Raw genomic sequence first — 18,626 nt, 5'->3', positions numbered from 1 at the left:
CATGGAACATAGGAGTTGGATTACCATGCCATCCTTTGAATGATCCTACACTCCCTATAACAAAGGTCTGTTAAGCAACATTTTTCAGAGGGTACTATGTAATTTTAGTTTCTAAAAAATTGAGGTTCACCCAATAACAGTAATGAAAATAGACTATGGAATCCCTAAGATAACTTGTGGAGCAGAAAATGAAGTAGGTTCTTCATGTAGGAAGGACCAAGGATAACAAACTAAACCAGCAAATATGCTCGTACCATGTCATATCAAGAGAGAAGAAAGGCCTCCAGCACATAGGAATTTATAAATTTTTAAAAATCTATTTTCCTGACTAAAATAATGTTGTTCATATAATAATGATGAAAGCATACTTCTCTGTTCTCTATAGAGAAGTAAAGAAATACAGATGTGAAATATTGTGTGAATTGTCAAGTTAAAGTTCTGTGATGACTAGTTTTGGTTAACTGTACTTTTTTGTTACAAAGGAAGATTTAATGGATAAGGAATACGTAAAGAAATTATTATAGCATAATAAAAAATCTCTAAAAGATAACAATCTAAATTTTTTAATGAGAAACTTGTTGGGGGCAGCTGAGTGGTATAATGGCTAGAGCACTAGCCCTGAAGTCAGGAGGACCTGAGTTCAAATGTGACCTCAGACACTTAACACTTCCTAGCTGTGTGACTCTGGGCAAGTCACTTAACCCCAATTGCCTCAGGAAAAACAAACAAAAAAAATTTGTTGGTATTTGAAAAATATCAAATTTATGTCCAGTTTTATAAGCTGATAGAACATACACACCTATAACAATCTTAAGAAGTTTCTATGCAACATAATTTATATTTAGATTGTTTCTAAAATATCGTTTTTATTTGACTCCATAATTTAAATTATAGTTTAATGATACTCAAAGATTACTCAAAGAATTTTGAGAATTCTTTTGTTCATATCAGGGTAAAAAAAATATAAAAATAACTTCAATAAGGTAGTATTTTGAAAGCTAGAAACTCTGCAAAGTTTTAAAATGCTTATCTTAAAATGCCTTTTTTCTAGTATTTGGTAAAAAGTCCCAAATTTGGAATTAATTCTTATCCTTTTTATAAAAAGTATCATTTAAGGCAATGTGTGATATGATGAAAAGAGCCTTCTACTTTGAGTCAGGACCTGCATTTGAATTTCTGTTGTGTAGTTATTTGGATTCTTATCTAACCATAAAAATGAGGAAATTGCACTTTTTCTAATTGTATTTCATTCACTTTTAATTTAAACACTTTTAACACTTAAGTTTTGTGACTTTAGCTATAATGTAACTGAGTAAAGAAAGCAAAAATGGACTTTAAGCAGCCAAAAGAGATGTCACAGTTACTGCACAAAAACTCATGCTTCTCTCTTTAGAGAACACTTTAGAGACTAACTCATTTTGTTTTAACAAGCCAGATCATCTGATTTCTAAGCACGTAATAGAAATAGCAAATTAGGGAGAGATGTTACTACTGAATAATGACAATAAATGATAAATTAAAAAAAAAAAAGACTAGAAGTTCAAGTTTCTGAGGCCATTTGTTATGAGGGTGTAGCTGTAGGATTTGGCTCATTGGATATGTAAGTAGAAAAATAGCAAAATCAAGTATTTTCTTGCTTCTTATTGGCAATTTTAGAAAATCTGGCTCGACAAAGCAAAAAATAAATTGCCTTTGCAGTAGTAAATAATTATGAAGAAAGGAAATGATCTTTAAGGGCAGAATTTTGTAGGCAGGACTGTGAGACTAGGATTGATAAATTACATCTGGAGAATATGTAGAAGAACCAATAGAAACAAGAGTGATAATAAATATTGAGCCATCCGAGAAGATGGAGAGCAAGGGAGCCTTAGGTTTATTCCTTGAGTTTCTATCTCTTGAGGAATGATTTCTATCAAAGTAGTCAAGATGATTTGGATTTTATTCCCAAGGACTTTGGGAAGTTATAGGAGAAACTTAAATAGCACACTGGTTAATGAGAATATGGTCTAATGGGGCACCTCAGAATTTTTTTTAGTTGCCAAAGTCCATCTGCTTAAAGTGCTTACAGAGGAATTTTCCTTGCAAAATCAGCTGAACCAGTTAGGCCCCTAATGATATTTGACTGTTTTTTTTCTTTTTAAAGGTGTGGTTAAAATAGGTAGTTCTAAATATTTGACTTTATAAGGATTAATTCTCTTTGCATTTGATAACATAGATAGGGAACAATAAATAAAAGAGGGTAAATTTTCAAAAGGGATAGGTTTGGTTGGGGATTGGTAGATTGAATAAACTCACTTCATACCCAGATATCCCCTTTTCTTCCCCCCCCCCAAGCAGCTTGTACAGTTAGAATCCTGCCTTTTGGAGACTCCTTTGTATATTGTGGTGCTTTAGCCATGAGCCTTCTCTGTCACACCATGTACTTTTGCAGATCAGCTGGTAAAATGTGACTGTAAGCTTGGGACAGCCACGTTACTTGTCTGGGTAAATAAGTCTGGCCATACAAATAGGTTTCCTGAGGATGATGGGAATGGATATCAAGAGGGAGTTAGATGGACACAGAGACCTTTAAGTGTACTTGAAGCATGGGATAGACAAGAAGATAATTGTTGTTTTGTTTCTTGGGGTGTTAGAAAAATTGTTCTCTGTGTTTCAATACTGAGCCATCAAGAGTCCACCTGCCTTACCTAAATTTAGGACTTACTCAAAAATCCTTACCACTATTAGCTGTGTCCCGATCCTACATGGTCGTCCTATACCACTAATACTTTCATTAACAATTGAAGAGGCATCTTTAGGATGGGTTCCTGTAAGGCAAGAGCCAACATTCCTGTGAAGCTTGGGATGTTTTCTCTGCAGGATCACAGAGAGCCTGAGCCTAGAGGCAGCGTGCTTTAGTCAAAGAAGGGAGTCCCAAACATAGGTAACTATTTAATATGTGAAGCCAGGTTATTATTATGCTAACGAGTCTGGTACAAGTCCATAAGGGATAATCCAATTTCCTTTAGGGGAAAGACCACCGAGGAATGGAGCTTTCAGGTAAAGGTGAGAAGAGTTTTTCATGGACATGGCTAATGTGAGTTTATGAGAGGGAAAACCCTGTTTGTGGACTTAAGGTAGTTTTTATGCTGGTTGTTGAAGAGCTAAAAGGAAGCCCTTAGAATTGTCTTAGCCATCTCTTTAAAATGCTTTGTTAACATTAAATAATAATTAATCAGGAATGGAGTGAAAAATATTTCTTCCCTAGTATTAGAGATGAAGGTGGCTAGATCTATACATCCTTCTCTTAAAAATTTCGTTGTGTAACTGGTTTCAAAAAAAAGGGGGGGGTGGCAGCTGGGAACTTAAAATAGATTTTGCCCTTTTGTATTTATATTTGTAAGATAAATTTCCATTGTTTTTCTGACTGATATACTGAAACTATGTACATCAATTACAGTAGTAATATAAATTTAAAGGTGCATTCCAATGGGGGCAATACTTATATTGATATAGCGAATGTGGCATTGTGAATTGTTAATAATATTGGAAAATATGGTTATTCTTAACATTTTGATTTTTGTTCCATAGCTTAAAGTTGATAAAAATGAATTTTGCATAATTAATAACAAAAATAAAAGACTTTTTGCTTTGACCAGCTCCTAGAAAACTGGCCTTTTGACAGATCTTTTGAAAATCTTTTTTGAAAGGATGATTTTTTTTTTTTTTTTTTTTTTTTTTTTTTTGCTGAGGCAACTAGAGTGAAGTGACTTGCTCAGGGTCACACAGCTAGTAAGTGTTAAGTGTCTGAAACCAAATTTGAACTCTGTCCTCTTGACTTTCCACTGAGCCACAAAGTTGCCCTGAAAGGATGATTATTTAGAAAAAATACCTTAAAAAATTTTTATGATTAATTTCATTTAATTAATTTAAATTTCATTTAATTAATTTAATTTAATTTTCATAATTTAGTGATATATACGTTAATAGCAATGTTGGAATTAGGGCCATTTTACTTCAAAACTTTTTGAAGATGGTTGTTTCTCAAGGTGACTTGCTGAACTCATAAAAAAAAAAAAAAAAAAAAAGATTAGGAAATTCCTAAGCAGCTCTGCCTCTGCATTAACCATTCACCAGTGCCAGAGAAATTACTCTGCTCTGAATGATCTGTAAAGAAAATTTGTATTTAGGATGTTGAGTGTTCATTAAGACAAAGTTTTAATTTTTCACTGGATAACTGGTCAAAAGAATGCTATATTAAGAGCCAAAATAAACAGGATTTTTTTTTTTTTTTTTTTAAACCTCTAAGATTTTGTAAAGGGGTGGAATGTCAGTTGAATTAGGAGGTATTAGTTTAATTTGAAATTGTGAAAAGTTGATATTAAGCTGTAAGATTTTAAAATTTTTTATCTGAGTGATGAAGAAAGGTAAAGAAAGCATAAATAAAAATCAAGAAGATTAAAAAATTTCTAACAAGAAATGATCAGATTAAGTTTAAGCTTATTACAGGCAAGGATAATTTCATCCTTTGTAATTATATCTCTAATTTATTATTTTTGTGGATTTAATGGTTTGAGTGATTTATCATTGACCCAGTATATATATCCAAAAGATAAATTTTTTTGTTTTAACATTTATATTACTGTGAAATGATGCACTTTGAATTGTGTACCTGAAGTGACTACTTATATCTGTACCAGATATGATGGGGTTTTTCTTAAATTAAAGGGTGATTTAAATGTTGTTTTATAAATTCTTCATTATAAGTCTGTTTGGATGGCATCTATTAGTGAAGATCAATTTAAGCCGAAAGTGGAAAACTGACTTATATAAAATTAGAAAACAGTTGAAAAGCTAACACACAGTGGCATTGCTACATTTAAAACCCAAGTAACATTTAAATATACTTGTTTAAAGAATTTTATTTTTATTTTATTAATGTGGTCTAGACTGATAGAGGTAGAAACTTTTTAAATGTGAGAAATTTTTTGAATATTAACATAAAGCTAATTTCAGTAAATTTTCCCTATTAATTGACTCTTTTGAGTTTGTAAAGAATGATAACTAATTATCTGATCTTAAATAACTTGCATGTCTTGAAAACCCCTCTCTTATTTTTTAAAAATGTATTTCTTTAAATGCAAAGCAATTTTTTTTACATTAAGAAAAATTTAGTTCCAAGGCCTTTCCCTTCCTCTTGTCCTTCTCTCCTTATTGAGAAGGCAAGCAGTTTGACATAAATTATATATATTCAAGTCATGTAAAACAAGAAAAATAAGTTTTTTTTTTTTTAAAAAGTATGTTTTGAAATGCATTCATACTGTATCAGTTCTTTCTCTGGAGGTTAGTCACATTTTTCTTCCCAAGTCCTTTGGACTTGTTTTAACTAGTAAGTGGTTCACAGTTCATTATCCTTAAAATGTTGCTTTTACTGTGTGTAACATAGTTCTGCTTACTTCATCCTGCTGTTAGTTCATATAAATCTTCAGGTTTTTCTGAAAGCATCCTGCTTATCATTTCTTATATCACAATAGTATTTCATCACAATCATATACCACAGTTTGTCCAGTCATTTCCCAGTTGATGGGCATCATCTCAATTTCTAATTCTTTGCCATTACCACCACCACAAAAAAAAAGCAACTATGAATATTTTTGTACATATAGGTCCTTTTCCTTTTTTAAAAAAAATCTGCTTGGATTACAGCCCTAGTCTGGGACAAATGCCCTGTTTTATAGTTCTTTGGACATAGTTCCAAATTGCTCTCCAGCTTGATTAGGTCAGTTCATAATTGTGCCAGTAGTGTTACATTAGTCCATTTAGTTTTCTACATCCCTCCTGACATTTGTCATTTTTCTTTTCTGTCATATTAGCCAATATGATAGGTATGAGATGTACCTTAGAATTTTAATTTGCATTTCTTTAATCCAGGGGGAGAGGAAATGTGGAAAGAAAAGGGGCTTATAAGGACCTTCGAAATTATTTGATCTGTCCTTGCCAAGGCAACTATAGACAACAATAACCTCCTCCTGCTTGATTTCTCTAAGTTATGTATGTATGGCCAATGAATGTTGTTATAAACATCCAAATAGTCCTCGGCAGAAAAAAGGACTCATCTCTGCTGTAATCAATAATGACTTAGGGCATCTTTTCATATGATTGTAGGTAACTTTGATTTCTTCCTTTCCTATCCTTTGACCATTTACTAATTGGAAATAACTTGTATTCTTATAAATTTGTTTCAGTTCTCTGTATACTTGAGAATTGAGGTCAGAGAAACTTTGCTGTAAAATAATTTTTCCCCAGTTTCCTGCTTTCCTTCTAATTTTGGCTGCATTGGTTTTGTTTGTGTAAAAAAAAAAAAAAACTTTCAAATTTAATATAATGAAATTATCTGTTGTCCATTCTGTAGTGCCTTTCTGTCTTGTTTGGTCATAAATTCTTCCCTTAGCTATAGATTTGTCAGACTTATTTCATGCTTTCCTAATTTGCTTTTTTTTTTTTTAATCACCCTTCATATAAATCCATTTAGACCTTATCTTGGTATATGCTGTAAAATGTTAATCTAGTTTCAGCCATATTGTTTTCCAGTTTTCCCAGCAGTTTGTGTCAAGTAGTGAGTTCTCATCTCAAAAGCTTGCAACTTTATGTTTATCAAACACTGACTTACTCTGATCAATTACTGCTTTGTATTATGTACCTAATCTATTCCATTGGTCCATCACTGTTTCTTTGCCTGTACCAGGTCATTTTGATGATTGTTGCTTGGTATTATAGTTTGAGATCTGATGGAGCTTGGTCACCTTCTTTCACATTTGTTTTCATTGATTCCCTTGATATTCTTGAACTTTTGTTCTTCCAGATGAAATTTGTTACCATTTTTTTTCTAGCTAGAAAATAATTCTTTTGTAGGTTTATTAGCATGGCATTGAATAAGTAAATTAATTTAAACAGAATTGTCTTTTTTATTACATTTGCTCAGCCACTAATGAGCAATTAATATTTTTTCCAATTATTTAGATCTGACTTTGTGTGAAAATGTTTTATAATTGTTTTCATATAGTTCCTGGGTTTGTCTTGGCAGTAAACTCTCAAGTATGTTATATTGCCTTCAATTCCTTTAGGTAGAATTTTTCTGTCTCTTTAGACTGGGCTTTGTGGTATTATATAGAAATGCTGGTGATTTATGTGGGTTTATTTTTTATCCTGAAACTTTGTTAAAGTTGTTAATTATTCCAAATAATTTTTTAGTTGATTCTCTAGGATTCTCTAAGTTAAACTAACATACCATCTGCAAAGAGTAATAGTTCCGTTTCCTCATTGTCTTTTCTTTTTTCTTCTCCTGTTGCTATAGCTAATGTTATTGTGCAGTGTTGAATAGTAGTGGTGATAATAGATATTCTTGCTTCATTCTTATTGGGAAGGCTACCTTTTTAGTCCCCATTACAGATTATGCTTGCTGATGACTTTAGATAGATATTTATTTTAAGGAAAGCTTCCTTTATTTCTGTGCTTTCCAGTGTGGTGATATTGTTGTTTTAATAGGAATGAATGTTGTATCTTATCAAAATCCTTTTTTTCCTTTTGTTAAGGACCATTCTGGGTGAAAGGGCAGGTCAATTCTAAGAGAGCCTTGGAAGTTGTGGATTGTGATCCTCAAGGGAGTTGCAGGGCAGCCTTTACTGACACAAGTGTTGCTTGTGGACTGGGAATGAAATAAATTGGAGGCAGAGGGAAAAGGAGAGAGGTCAGAAAATACAACAGCCTCTCAGTCGCCTTGTATCATCCTCTCACACGAGGAGATTCATTCTGCAGGTCTGGGTTGGATCTCCAGCAGCCACTGTCAGGTGGCACCCAGTAGCACAACAGTCTTTTGATCTTAATATTGAGCTAGCCCCGAATTCCTGGTATAAATCCCATTTGGTCAGAATATGTGATCTCTGTGACATATTTCTGGAATCTCATTGCTAATATTTTGTTTAAAAATTTTGCATCAATATTCATTAGATAAATTGTTTTATAGTCTTTTGTAGCTGTTTTATACTCTTTTAGTTTTGGTATCAGAACCATATTTGTGTTATAAAAGCAATTTGGTTCTACCTCCTTAGCAAGGGTTTTGGAGTTTCAAATTAGAGGACTTCTAGTAAGGAACTCTCTTCAATGCAATGAAAAATTATGAATACAGAAGACTGCAGATAAAAGCTACTACTTACCTTCTGCTAAAAAGATAATGGACTTAAAATACAGAGGGGAATATTTTTAGGTATTTGTGGCCAAGATAGGAATATATTGTGTTATACTATTCAAGGTTACTAAAAGGTTTTGTTTTTGTTTTGTTGTTTATACATTAATAAAATTTAAAAGCTGAGTCTTAGTACAACTCATGCAGTGGAAAAACATTAGGGGCAGTTCATAGTAGCTTTCCTTGGTTTTATGAATAATTATTTTGACCAGGAAGATCCATTGAACCGGTGATGATACCTCCAAAAATATGTTATAATTTTAAGTCCTCATATCAATTTAGGCTTCATTTATTCTTTATTTAAATAGTATTTGTCCAACAAAAGAATTTTGGTAGGTGCTTTCTTTCTTGATTTTTGGGAATTTTGTAAAATATGGTACTAACTTTTTTATTTAGCAAAAGGTATGTCCATTTTATTAGTTTTTTCAAAGAACCTGCTTTTAGTTTATCATTTCTATGGGTGTTTTACTTCTATTCTTTTGTACTTGTTATAAATTTATTTATTGGTTTTCTAATTTTAAAAAATTAATTCTTTTTTTTTTGATGCTTTTTTTCTATTTTGTTAATGTATGTTTGTTTAAAAGGATGAGATTTTTCTCCTAAGGACTGCTTTGGCTGCATCCCAGAAACTTTCACATCTTTCATTATCATTTTCTTTTATCTAGTTGTTAGTTGTTTCTATGATTTATTTGCTCTCCTCATTATTTAAGATTTTTTTAAATTTATGATCTCTCTTCTACTATAAACACAGTATTTATTATGTTCCTTCAGCATACTTGAAGCCTTTTTATTTTTTAAGTCACTTGGTTCCCGCTCTTTTCTTTTCTCCCTCTCTTATTTGTAAATGTTTGTAATTTTTTAAAAATCCATAAAATTTTCAAAAAATGAAATGTGAATAACCAAAAAGCAAATATCCACATTGGCCATACATAAAAATATGTTCACATTTAAATATGTCTTTTTCCTGTGCCTAGAGTCTGTCATTTCTCTTGTCAAAAGATGAGTAAACAGCTTCATCATTGGTTCTACTGGAATTGGTCACTGCACTAATCAGCTAATTCAATCTATCCCTTCCTCCTTGTTAGAATAGACTTTTATTCTCATACTTCTATTCTTGATCTTGTGAAATCATTTCTCCAATCCATCCTTTCTCCATTTTGTGTTCCTTTTCTCCTCCCTTTCCATTTTCTTTAAAGATCATCAAAGCATAACATAATTAATCCCTGTTTAATTAGACCCCCCTCTGTTGAAAACTGATAACAACAGGGACTTGTTTACTTTTTTGTTTAAAAAAACCCAAAATTTTTCGGTTTTTGATTCCTGTGTTTACATTTCATTTGTTTGCAATTCTGATCTTTTTGTTGGGAATAAAAGGTTCATTTCCTTCTTGAAGGATTATACTCAGTTTTGCTGGGTGAAATATTTTTGGTTGTGAGTTTATATTCTTTGCTTTTTGGAATAGCATGTTCCTAGCTCTCTACTATTTTATAGTTACTAAATCTAATGTGAGCCTGTCTGTGACTCTTCGATACTTCAATTTTTTCTTTATGGCTGTGGTATTTTTTAAAAATCTAGATATTCTGGATTTGCTTATACATTTCCTGAGAATTTTCATTTTCGAGTTTTTCCCAGGTGACTAATAGATTCTTTTTTGTTTCTGTTTTACCATCTAGTTCTAAGACATTTGGGCATTTTTCTTTTATGATTTCTTGAACTGTGCTGTCCAGACTCTTTTTTTGCATCATGGCTTTCAGTGATTCTGAATTTATCTCTCCGATCTGTTTTCTAGGTCAGTTGTTTTTTCTCAGATATAGCTTATATTTTCTCCTTTTTTTTCCAATCTTTTTACTTGAAATTATTAACTCTTATTTTCCATCTATTATTCTGCTTTGTTTGACTCCATGTTACATCATGCCTTCTTCAGAATAAACTGATCACCTGAAATCTCATCATTATAATGATTGACTCAGTATTGATACTCTACCCTCTCAATTCCCTCAGTTGCCTCTATTCTCTGGAGGACTAGAGAGGGAAGTACAGTAAATTCCTTCCCAAATCTCTGTATATAGAAGCCTGGCTCAGAACTTTCGGAACTTTCCATTTTTCACAGGTAATTTTGTGTGATTTTGACTCCCTGTAATATTATGCCCCCTCTTGTCTCTTCCTTAAATTTCTGCTTCTTTTTGTGGATTGTCTTCCCCAGTTAGATTGTAAGCATCTTGAGGGCAGATGCTACCTTTCTTTTTCTTATTTCTATTCCCAGTAGTTAGCGCCTTGCTTGGCACATAGATGGCACTTTAAGAAATGTTTATTCGATTTAATTGAATTTCTTTGTTGTTTCTTAAAGTCATTGGTGTCTATTTAATGCATTTTAATTTTCAAGGAGTTTGGTGATTGGGTGATGCTTTGTACCTCATATGCCAACCTGTTATTTCTCTTTTAAGAGCTTTCTACCATAGCTTTCATTTCTTTTCTATTTTTTCCTTCTGTCCTCTCATTTTCATTTATAAAAACATTTTCGGACTTTAAAAATAACAGCAACAAATACTCCCACCCCTCCATCCTTCATAAAAGCTCTGGTCCAAGTTGTGTTTTCCTTTGATGCTTTTAAATGTTTTGGAGGTATCATTTTCTTCTTTTGGGTTTGTGTCTTGAACATCTCTCTTATTGTAATAGTTTTTTTATTGTGGAACTTTTTTGTTGTTTGTTCATTCTTTTAGTCTACTTCCGGACTTTGGATTTTATGTTAGACCTAGGCTATATGCACTTTTGAAAGGGGAATATCTTTGTTGGTCCTTCTTAGGAATTATTGAGTGACACCTTGTGCTGGGTACCTGCAAGCTTTCACTGCTTCTTCCTTGATATTAATTATCAAAGTCATTAACCTAAATTATTTCTTTTGTTATATCTAAAACACTTTCAGGAGAGCTCTTAAGAGACTTATTTTACTCTACTGAATTAACTGCTTTATATAGTCAGCAAAAAATAAGAATAATTAGAACTTGTATTTTCTGAAGCTTTCAATCAGTTTTGTTGTAAAGATGTGAGTTTGTAGTAGTGGTGATGGTAACAAGTATTATTTATATAAAACTTTAAATATTTATATAGAACTTTAAGGTTTCCAAAGTGTTTTTTACTTGTCTCCTTTGATCATCACAGGAGATATTATTATTTTTCCCATTTTACATATTAGAGAACTGGTAGATAACTAGTTGGCAAAGGGGATAGAGGACTAGGCCAGGAGTCAGTAAACCTGACTTCAAATCTAACCTCAGACACTTGACTAGTATTGTGACCCTGAGTAAATCATTTTTCCTAAGCTCTAGTCTGCCCTCATCGTTTAGACATTTTAAATTAGATGTCACATATATATATCTCAAACTCAACAACTCTAAAACAGAATTCATTTTTTCCCTTACAGAACATCCCCTTTCAAAATCTCTTACTTCTGTCACTGTTTCCTCTTCCTCCCAGTTTCAGAATCTTAGTATTTTCTCAACTCTACTCTGCTCCTTAGGTGATGCTTTTAATCCTCTCTAACATGGTTCATCTGTTCCTTTTATATACTCCCCAAAGCACCTCTGTGGTTCTGACCCTCTTCACTTCTCCACTGGACCTGTTGCAATACTTTCCTAATCATTCTTCCTGTCTTGAATGTCTTCACACTCTAGTTCATCCTTCATACAGCTACCACAGTGATTCTGCAAAAGCATGACTATGTCACATCTTTTTTATTTTTACATTTTTCACTCTAGTGATTCCCTAATAATCCTCGGATCAAATATAAAGTCTTCTCTTTGGCTTTTGAAATCCTTTACAACTTAATCCAAGTTTCTTTTTTCTACCTTTCTTAAGTTACTTCCCTTCCTATATGCTGTATGCCAATCAGCCAGTTGGCCTTCTGGCTGTTTCTCATATAGTTCAGGCATTCCATCTCTGAACTCTATGTCTTTGTACTGATCTTCCTATAATCAGTTTCCTCCTTACCTCCTCAGACTCTTGGAATCCATAGAAACCTTCAGGTCCCCACTCAGATGTGCTTTCTTACTCCCTCATTCTCCACAACCCATTCCCAAGGTTACTCTGTATCCATTTTTAAAATATTTGTATACATACATGCTTATTATCTCTCTATATATAGATTGTGAATTTCATGAGACACAGATTAGTTTACTTTTATCCCTGTCCCCAGCACATAGTAGGTGCTTAATACATACTTTTTGAGTGATTTGGGAAAACTTGTAATTTCCTTCTCATGCCTTTACCAAGGATATACTTAGTGGTTGTGTAGATTATTCTTTTTAAATTTTGGGGGAGATAGGAAGGTAGATTTATGGGTAAATATTTATTGATCTCTCATTCACATTTGACTGGATATTTTTTTTTATTAGACAGTTCATTGATGACTTATTCAATTAATTTTTTCTAAAATAAAGTTTTTAAAGTATTTTATTTCTTCTGTTAATTTGGGCTATTTATATTTTTATAAATGTTCATCCATTTCACTTAGATTTTTCAGATTTATTGGCATATTGTTGGCAGAACAGCATCTAATTATTGCCTTAATTTTCTTGCCATTGGTAGTAAATTCATCCTTCTCATTTTTGATACTGGTAATTTGAGTTTCTTCTTTTATTTTTATTTTTTCAAATTAACCCAAAGTTTGTCTATTTTGTTAGTTTTTTCATAAAAACCAGTTCTTAGTTTTATTAGTTCAATGGTTTTCTTTCGGTTTTATTAATTTTTTCTTTGATTTTCAGAATTTCTAATTTGTTATTTAAAATTTGTTCTAACTTTTTTTTTAGTTGAATGCCCAATTCATTGATCTTCTCTTTCTCTATTTTATTCATGTAAGTATTTAGAAACATATGAAAATTTTTTAAGAACTACTTTGACTATGTCATAAATTTTGTTATATTGTCTCATTAATGTCATTCTCTTGGATGAAATTGTCAGTTGTTTCTATGATTTGTTGTTAAATCTATTCATTAGAATTAGGTTATTTAGTTTCTAGTTAATTTTTAATCTGTTGTTCCATGGCCCTTTATTACAAATAATTTTTATTGCCTCATGATCTGAAAAGGATGCACTGAATATTTCTGTCTTTTTGCATTTGATTGTGAGGTTTTTATGTCCTAATACTAGCTCAGTTTTTTTGAGGAGCCATGTATCATTGGAAAAAAGATAATATTTCTTTCTATCCTCATTCAGTTTTCTCCAGGTCTAACATATCTAAGTTTTCTAAAATTCTATTTGTCTCCTTAACTTTTTTCTTGTTTATTTTGTGGTTAGTTTTATTTAGTTCTGAGAAAGGGCATTTGAAATCCCCTACTAATATAGTTTTGTTATTTATTTCTTATATTCATTTAACTTCTCCTCCAGGAATTTGGAGGCAATACCACTTGATGCATATATGTTTAGTATTGATATTACTTCATTGTCTATGGTAACTTTCAGCAAGGTGTAGTTTCCTTATCACTTTTAATTAGATCTCTTTTTGTCTTTGCTTTGCCTAAGATCAAGATTGCTACCCCTGCTTTTTTTTTTTTTTTTTTTTTTTTTTTTTTTACTTCAGCTAAAGCATAATACATTGTGCTTCAACCTTTTTGCCTTAATTCTGTATGTATTTCTTTGCTTCACATGTGTTTTTAGTAAACAACATCTTGTAGGATTCTGGTTTTTAAAACATTCTGCTATCTGGTTCCATTTTATGGGAGAGTTCATCCCATTCACATTCACAGTTTTGATTAACTGCGCATTTCCCTTCATCCTATTTTCCCCCATTTACACTTTTCTGTTTTCTTTTTGTAGAAAAAAAGTGATTTATATTTCAGCCATCTAAATGAGAAAATCATCTTTGTTCCTCTAACATATCAAATAAAAATGTTATTAATTTGAAAAGCTCATGTTTTAATATATACTTTGTGTAATAATAATAATAAAAATCTTTACAAATAAAATAAGACAATAAAATTTCATCTGCTCTACAGATAGGGTTAAATTACCTAGTTTATCATAATAAATGTATGTCTTTCTTGCAACATGTAAACTCTCTGAAGAGATCCTAGGAGAAAAATCCTGTAGCTTACTTTTTGTAAAATGATTTCTAAAAACTGAATCAATATAAAATGCTAACTTTTAAAATGAATCACTTCAAATGTAAACCAGAATATTGCTTTGTGATCAGAAAATCTACAGATTCTACTTTTGCCCAGATTTTATAAAGTTATTCTTTACTAAATTTTTCTTTTAATCTGCTTTAATTTACACTTAAAGTTCAGATAAAAATTCAAATTGAACAGAATTCAGATTAAATAGTAGGATGATGTTTTTCTGTTTTTCAAGCTATTTTGGATAAAAGTTAAAATGCATATTGCAGGATATGTACATTGAAGATGCCATTCATTGAATCTATTTCTATAAACAGGAACCTTAAAATTATGGTAGCTAATAGAAATAAATATTCCATTTTCACAGCAAAGTTCATTCATTCACAGTATTATACTATTAAAAATAGCACATGAAATTATATAACTCAAAATAACTATTTTCCAAGTAACTTTTTAGTTTAAAAATAGTTTATGAAATTCCATTATCTCTTCAACTAGAGAACGATACTTTAATTTTTTGCTTTATTAAAATATATCATAAAATATAAAATATGTACTTGTTTTTCATTTGAAAATTTTAAAAAGTAGTGAAACTCCAAAATATAGGGTAGTAAATTTTTAATACAAAGACCATTATATTTGTCCCACTGAAGAATTTTTTAAATATCTTTTTATTGACAGAACCTATGCATGGCTAATTTTTCAACATTGTCCCTTGCAATCACTTCTGTTCCAACTTTTCCCTTCCTTCCCTCCACCCCCTCCCCTAGATGGCAGGCAGTTTCATACATATTAAACATGTTAAGGTATATCTTAAATATAATATATGTATACATATCTGTACAGTTCTCTTGTTGCACAAGAAAAATTGGATTCAGAAGGTAAAAATAACCTGGGAAGAAAGACGAAAATGCAAGCAGTCCACATTCATTTCTCAGTGTTCAATCTCTGGATGTAGCTGGTTCTTTTCATCATTGATCAATTGGAACTGAATTGGAGCTTTACATTGCTGAAGATAACCACTTCCATCAGAATTTATCCTCATATAGTATTGTTGTTGAAGTGTATAATGATATCTTGGTTCTGCTCATTTCACTTAGCATCAGTTCATGTAAGTCTCTCCAGGCCTCTCTGTATTCATCCTGCTGGTCATTTCTTACAGAACAATAATATTCCATAACATTCATATACCACAATTTACCCACCTATTAATAATGACATCAACAGGATATGACAACTGAATTGAGCTTCTCATTCAATACTGATTTGGAGCCAGAGTGTCTCAACCTTTAATAAATAGTTCCTTCTAACTTGGGTAACATACAGTGAGAGGGGCTGAAAAGAATTCAGTCTGACCGTATGGGCTTTGTAAATATGTGTCTTTAGGATTTTATGAAGTCCAGGAATAGGGTTGATCTTTATGGCTAGGTTTCTTTCTTACCAGTCTTAACAACTTTGCTGGGAAGAAAATGAATTAATTATTGTTGTTCTGTTGAATTTTTGCTAGCCAGGATTTTGATGGGAATTTTTTCTTTAATTTCCCCAACTGTTCACTTTGGGTTTTATGAGGAAAGTTGGGAAGAAAAATGCCAGCCAGGCATTACCCCGTCTTGGACCAATTCTTGATGTTTTCATTTATTTAGTACTAAAAATTTCATGGGAATATGGAACATAAAATACACTGGGAAAATTCAGTAAGTGTGAGTGAGGTAGGAGGAGACCATGGGGAAGATAAGTTCATAGTACTGTCTATCTTGTGCACTATGATTCAGTATGAGTACATTAGGGCGAAGGTGCAGAGAGGGCAGGTTAAGATTTGATATTGTATATGTGCTGAAGTATACAAGCTGGTGAGTACTGGGAGAAGAAGCATCTCCTGCTTCTATGCAGACTCTTCCTTCTTCCTTTGATTTCCATCAGCAGTCCACTTGTCCATATTTATGTGTAAATATTTAAGTTTATACTACACGTATTCCTATCATATTAGAAATATCTTTAGGGCTCTAGAACCTCATATGTAATCTCAAACCTGTATATTAGAAGACTAGACTGTATCCCTAGTGTACCCAGTGTTTATATTATATTTCTAACTTTTGTACATTAATTCATACAAATCAACAAACATTTATTAAAAATATATACATTTCTATTGTATAAACCAAGATGATGCTGTAGCATATGCAAAGGATCTGTTTGTCAAATGAAATTCATACTTACAGAACACATATAATAATTCTTATAACTGACATATAATACTTTAGAGTTTTCAAAGCAGTTTACATGCTACCTAGTTTGCAGAGTTCTTTACAACTTACAGAATGTTTTACATACATTATCTTATTTGATATATCAAGAATCTTCCTTCATTGTAGTCAGTATTTTGTAGGTTAGACATTTAATTAAACGATTTTAATAAAAGTATAAAGAAAAATTTGTGGTATTCAGAATAAAGTACTCATGAAATATTTAACCTACTTGTATTACATTATAAGATCGAAGGTTCAATTGAATTTCTCCCCTTGGTTCTGAGAGCTTGAGCTTCTGCCCCCAGTCCTTTGTCTTCTCTGCCTCTGCTCTGAGGGCTTTCTGAGTCCCAATTTATATCTCTACACTGAGTATAAACCAATCATCATATCACTGGGAAATCATTATTTGTTGTAAGATTAAATCAATCATACTGAACCATGCTAAACTAGATAACCATTGTTATCATCAATTCCACTGGTACCTTGTTTCAAGTTCTAGCCCATAACACTTACTGACTCCCCCTTCTTCCCCTGAAGAATACTATTAGATAGGAGTAGATTGACATATAACCACAGGATCACAGATTTTAGACTTGAAAAGAACCTGAGGTTAACTAGTCCCACCTCTCATTTTGCAAATGAGAAAAATTAAGTTCGGGAAAGATTAAATGATTTTCCCAAGAAATATAAATAGTAACTATAAATTGGATCAATGGTGAGATGTGTGAGATGACTTGGGTTGTATCGTTTTGGATCCAACCTAAATCTTTCTGCTATATGGTGTTTCACTGGTACTCTGATATTTGAGTATTATATAGATGATTTTTCCTATTGTTATCAATTATTAGAAAATCATCTAGTCCCTAATTAGTTTCCATTTTTGTGCTGATGAAACTGGCTACATGTTTAGGAATTGTTAACCAGCTCTGCCAGTCCCATCTCCTAGCACAAAGGAAGGACTCTTGTAAGCCAATTTATACTCTACTTTAAATGATGTTTTGATTTTTCTTACCACAGCCATTTAATTGCTTCCTTAGATAATACTGTTGTTGCTTGTGTTAATTTGTGATGTTAATAAAATGAATAATATTTCCTTCTCTTAACAGGTCGTGACAATGCTTGTGAGAAGACATCATACATGTTTTTACGAAAAGAGCTCCCAGTGCGACTGGCTAATACAATGAGAGAAGTCAATTTGTTGCCTGATAATTTGCTGAACCGACCTTCAGTAGGACTGGTGCAGAGTTGGTAAGTAAATATTTTTTCAAAGGCATAATTATCCTGAAATTGTCCTAGATATTTTAGAAACATAATTCTGGTCCATTGAATATTTAGTCATTAGAACTCTGTCATTAAAAATGTATGAAGAGAAAAATCTTAACTTTCTTGAGAAATGAGTCATTCTGGAGAGATGGATTTTCCTCATCCCTAACTTCCATTAAAGTCCTGCTCACACTTTTAAGAGAGCATATATAAGCTATTAGCCACAACTAGGATGCACTTCGGGAGATTCAGAGCCAGGATTCAGTTAAGGAGATTCACAAGTCAGAGGACAGAAGCCCACAAACCCACTCTTGGAGGCGGAGTCAGATTCATTCCATTTTCCACCTTTGTGCTGGCTGGAGGCTTTGGATTTGCAGGGAGCTAGAGGCTGAAGCTGGAAGAAGAGACAATGGATTAGCAGCAAGAGCTCTCAAAACCAAGGAGAGAGATAGGCCTCTAAGAAAGCTAACCGGGCTATTTTGAAGGAAACGATAAAGGATTTGAACTTTAATCCCTAGCTGCATTTGGGGTGATTACTCACAAGTGAAACTAAGGCTACCTCCAAAAGCCCGCCCCCCAAGAAACCTGCTCCCAGAGAACTTTACACTTAGGAGAAGAACATTACAGAAACTGACCTGGATCATCTCATTGTTGAAAAGAGCCAAGTCCATCAGAATTGATCATCATATAGTCCTGTTGCCATGTAAAATGATCTCCTGATTCTGCTCATTTCACTTATCATCAGTTCATGTAAGTTTCTTTGGGCTTATCTGATATGATCCTGCT

At 32.4% G+C, this 18,626-nt stretch overlaps 1 protein-coding gene across 1 annotated transcript in view; it reads left to right on the top strand.

Moving 5' to 3' along the window:
* Positions 1-18,626, top strand: part of PDK3 (pyruvate dehydrogenase kinase 3) — an 80,869-nt gene that overhangs the window by 6,113 nt on the left and 56,130 nt on the right. Inside the window, exon 2 of the mRNA XM_031959469.1 lies at positions 17,684-17,825. Within this exon, the coding sequence (XP_031815329.1) occupies positions 17,684-17,825 (142 nt within the window). The remainder of the gene's footprint in view (positions 1-17,683; positions 17,826-18,626) is intronic.

Source organism: Sarcophilus harrisii, chromosome 3 (genome assembly GCF_902635505.1).
Source record: "Sarcophilus harrisii chromosome 3, mSarHar1.11, whole genome shotgun sequence".
Classification (NCBI taxonomy): domain Eukaryota; kingdom Metazoa; phylum Chordata; class Mammalia; order Dasyuromorphia; family Dasyuridae; genus Sarcophilus; species Sarcophilus harrisii.
The sequence above is the reverse complement of the archived record's forward strand: the minus strand, read 5'-3'. Positions and strand labels throughout refer to the sequence as shown.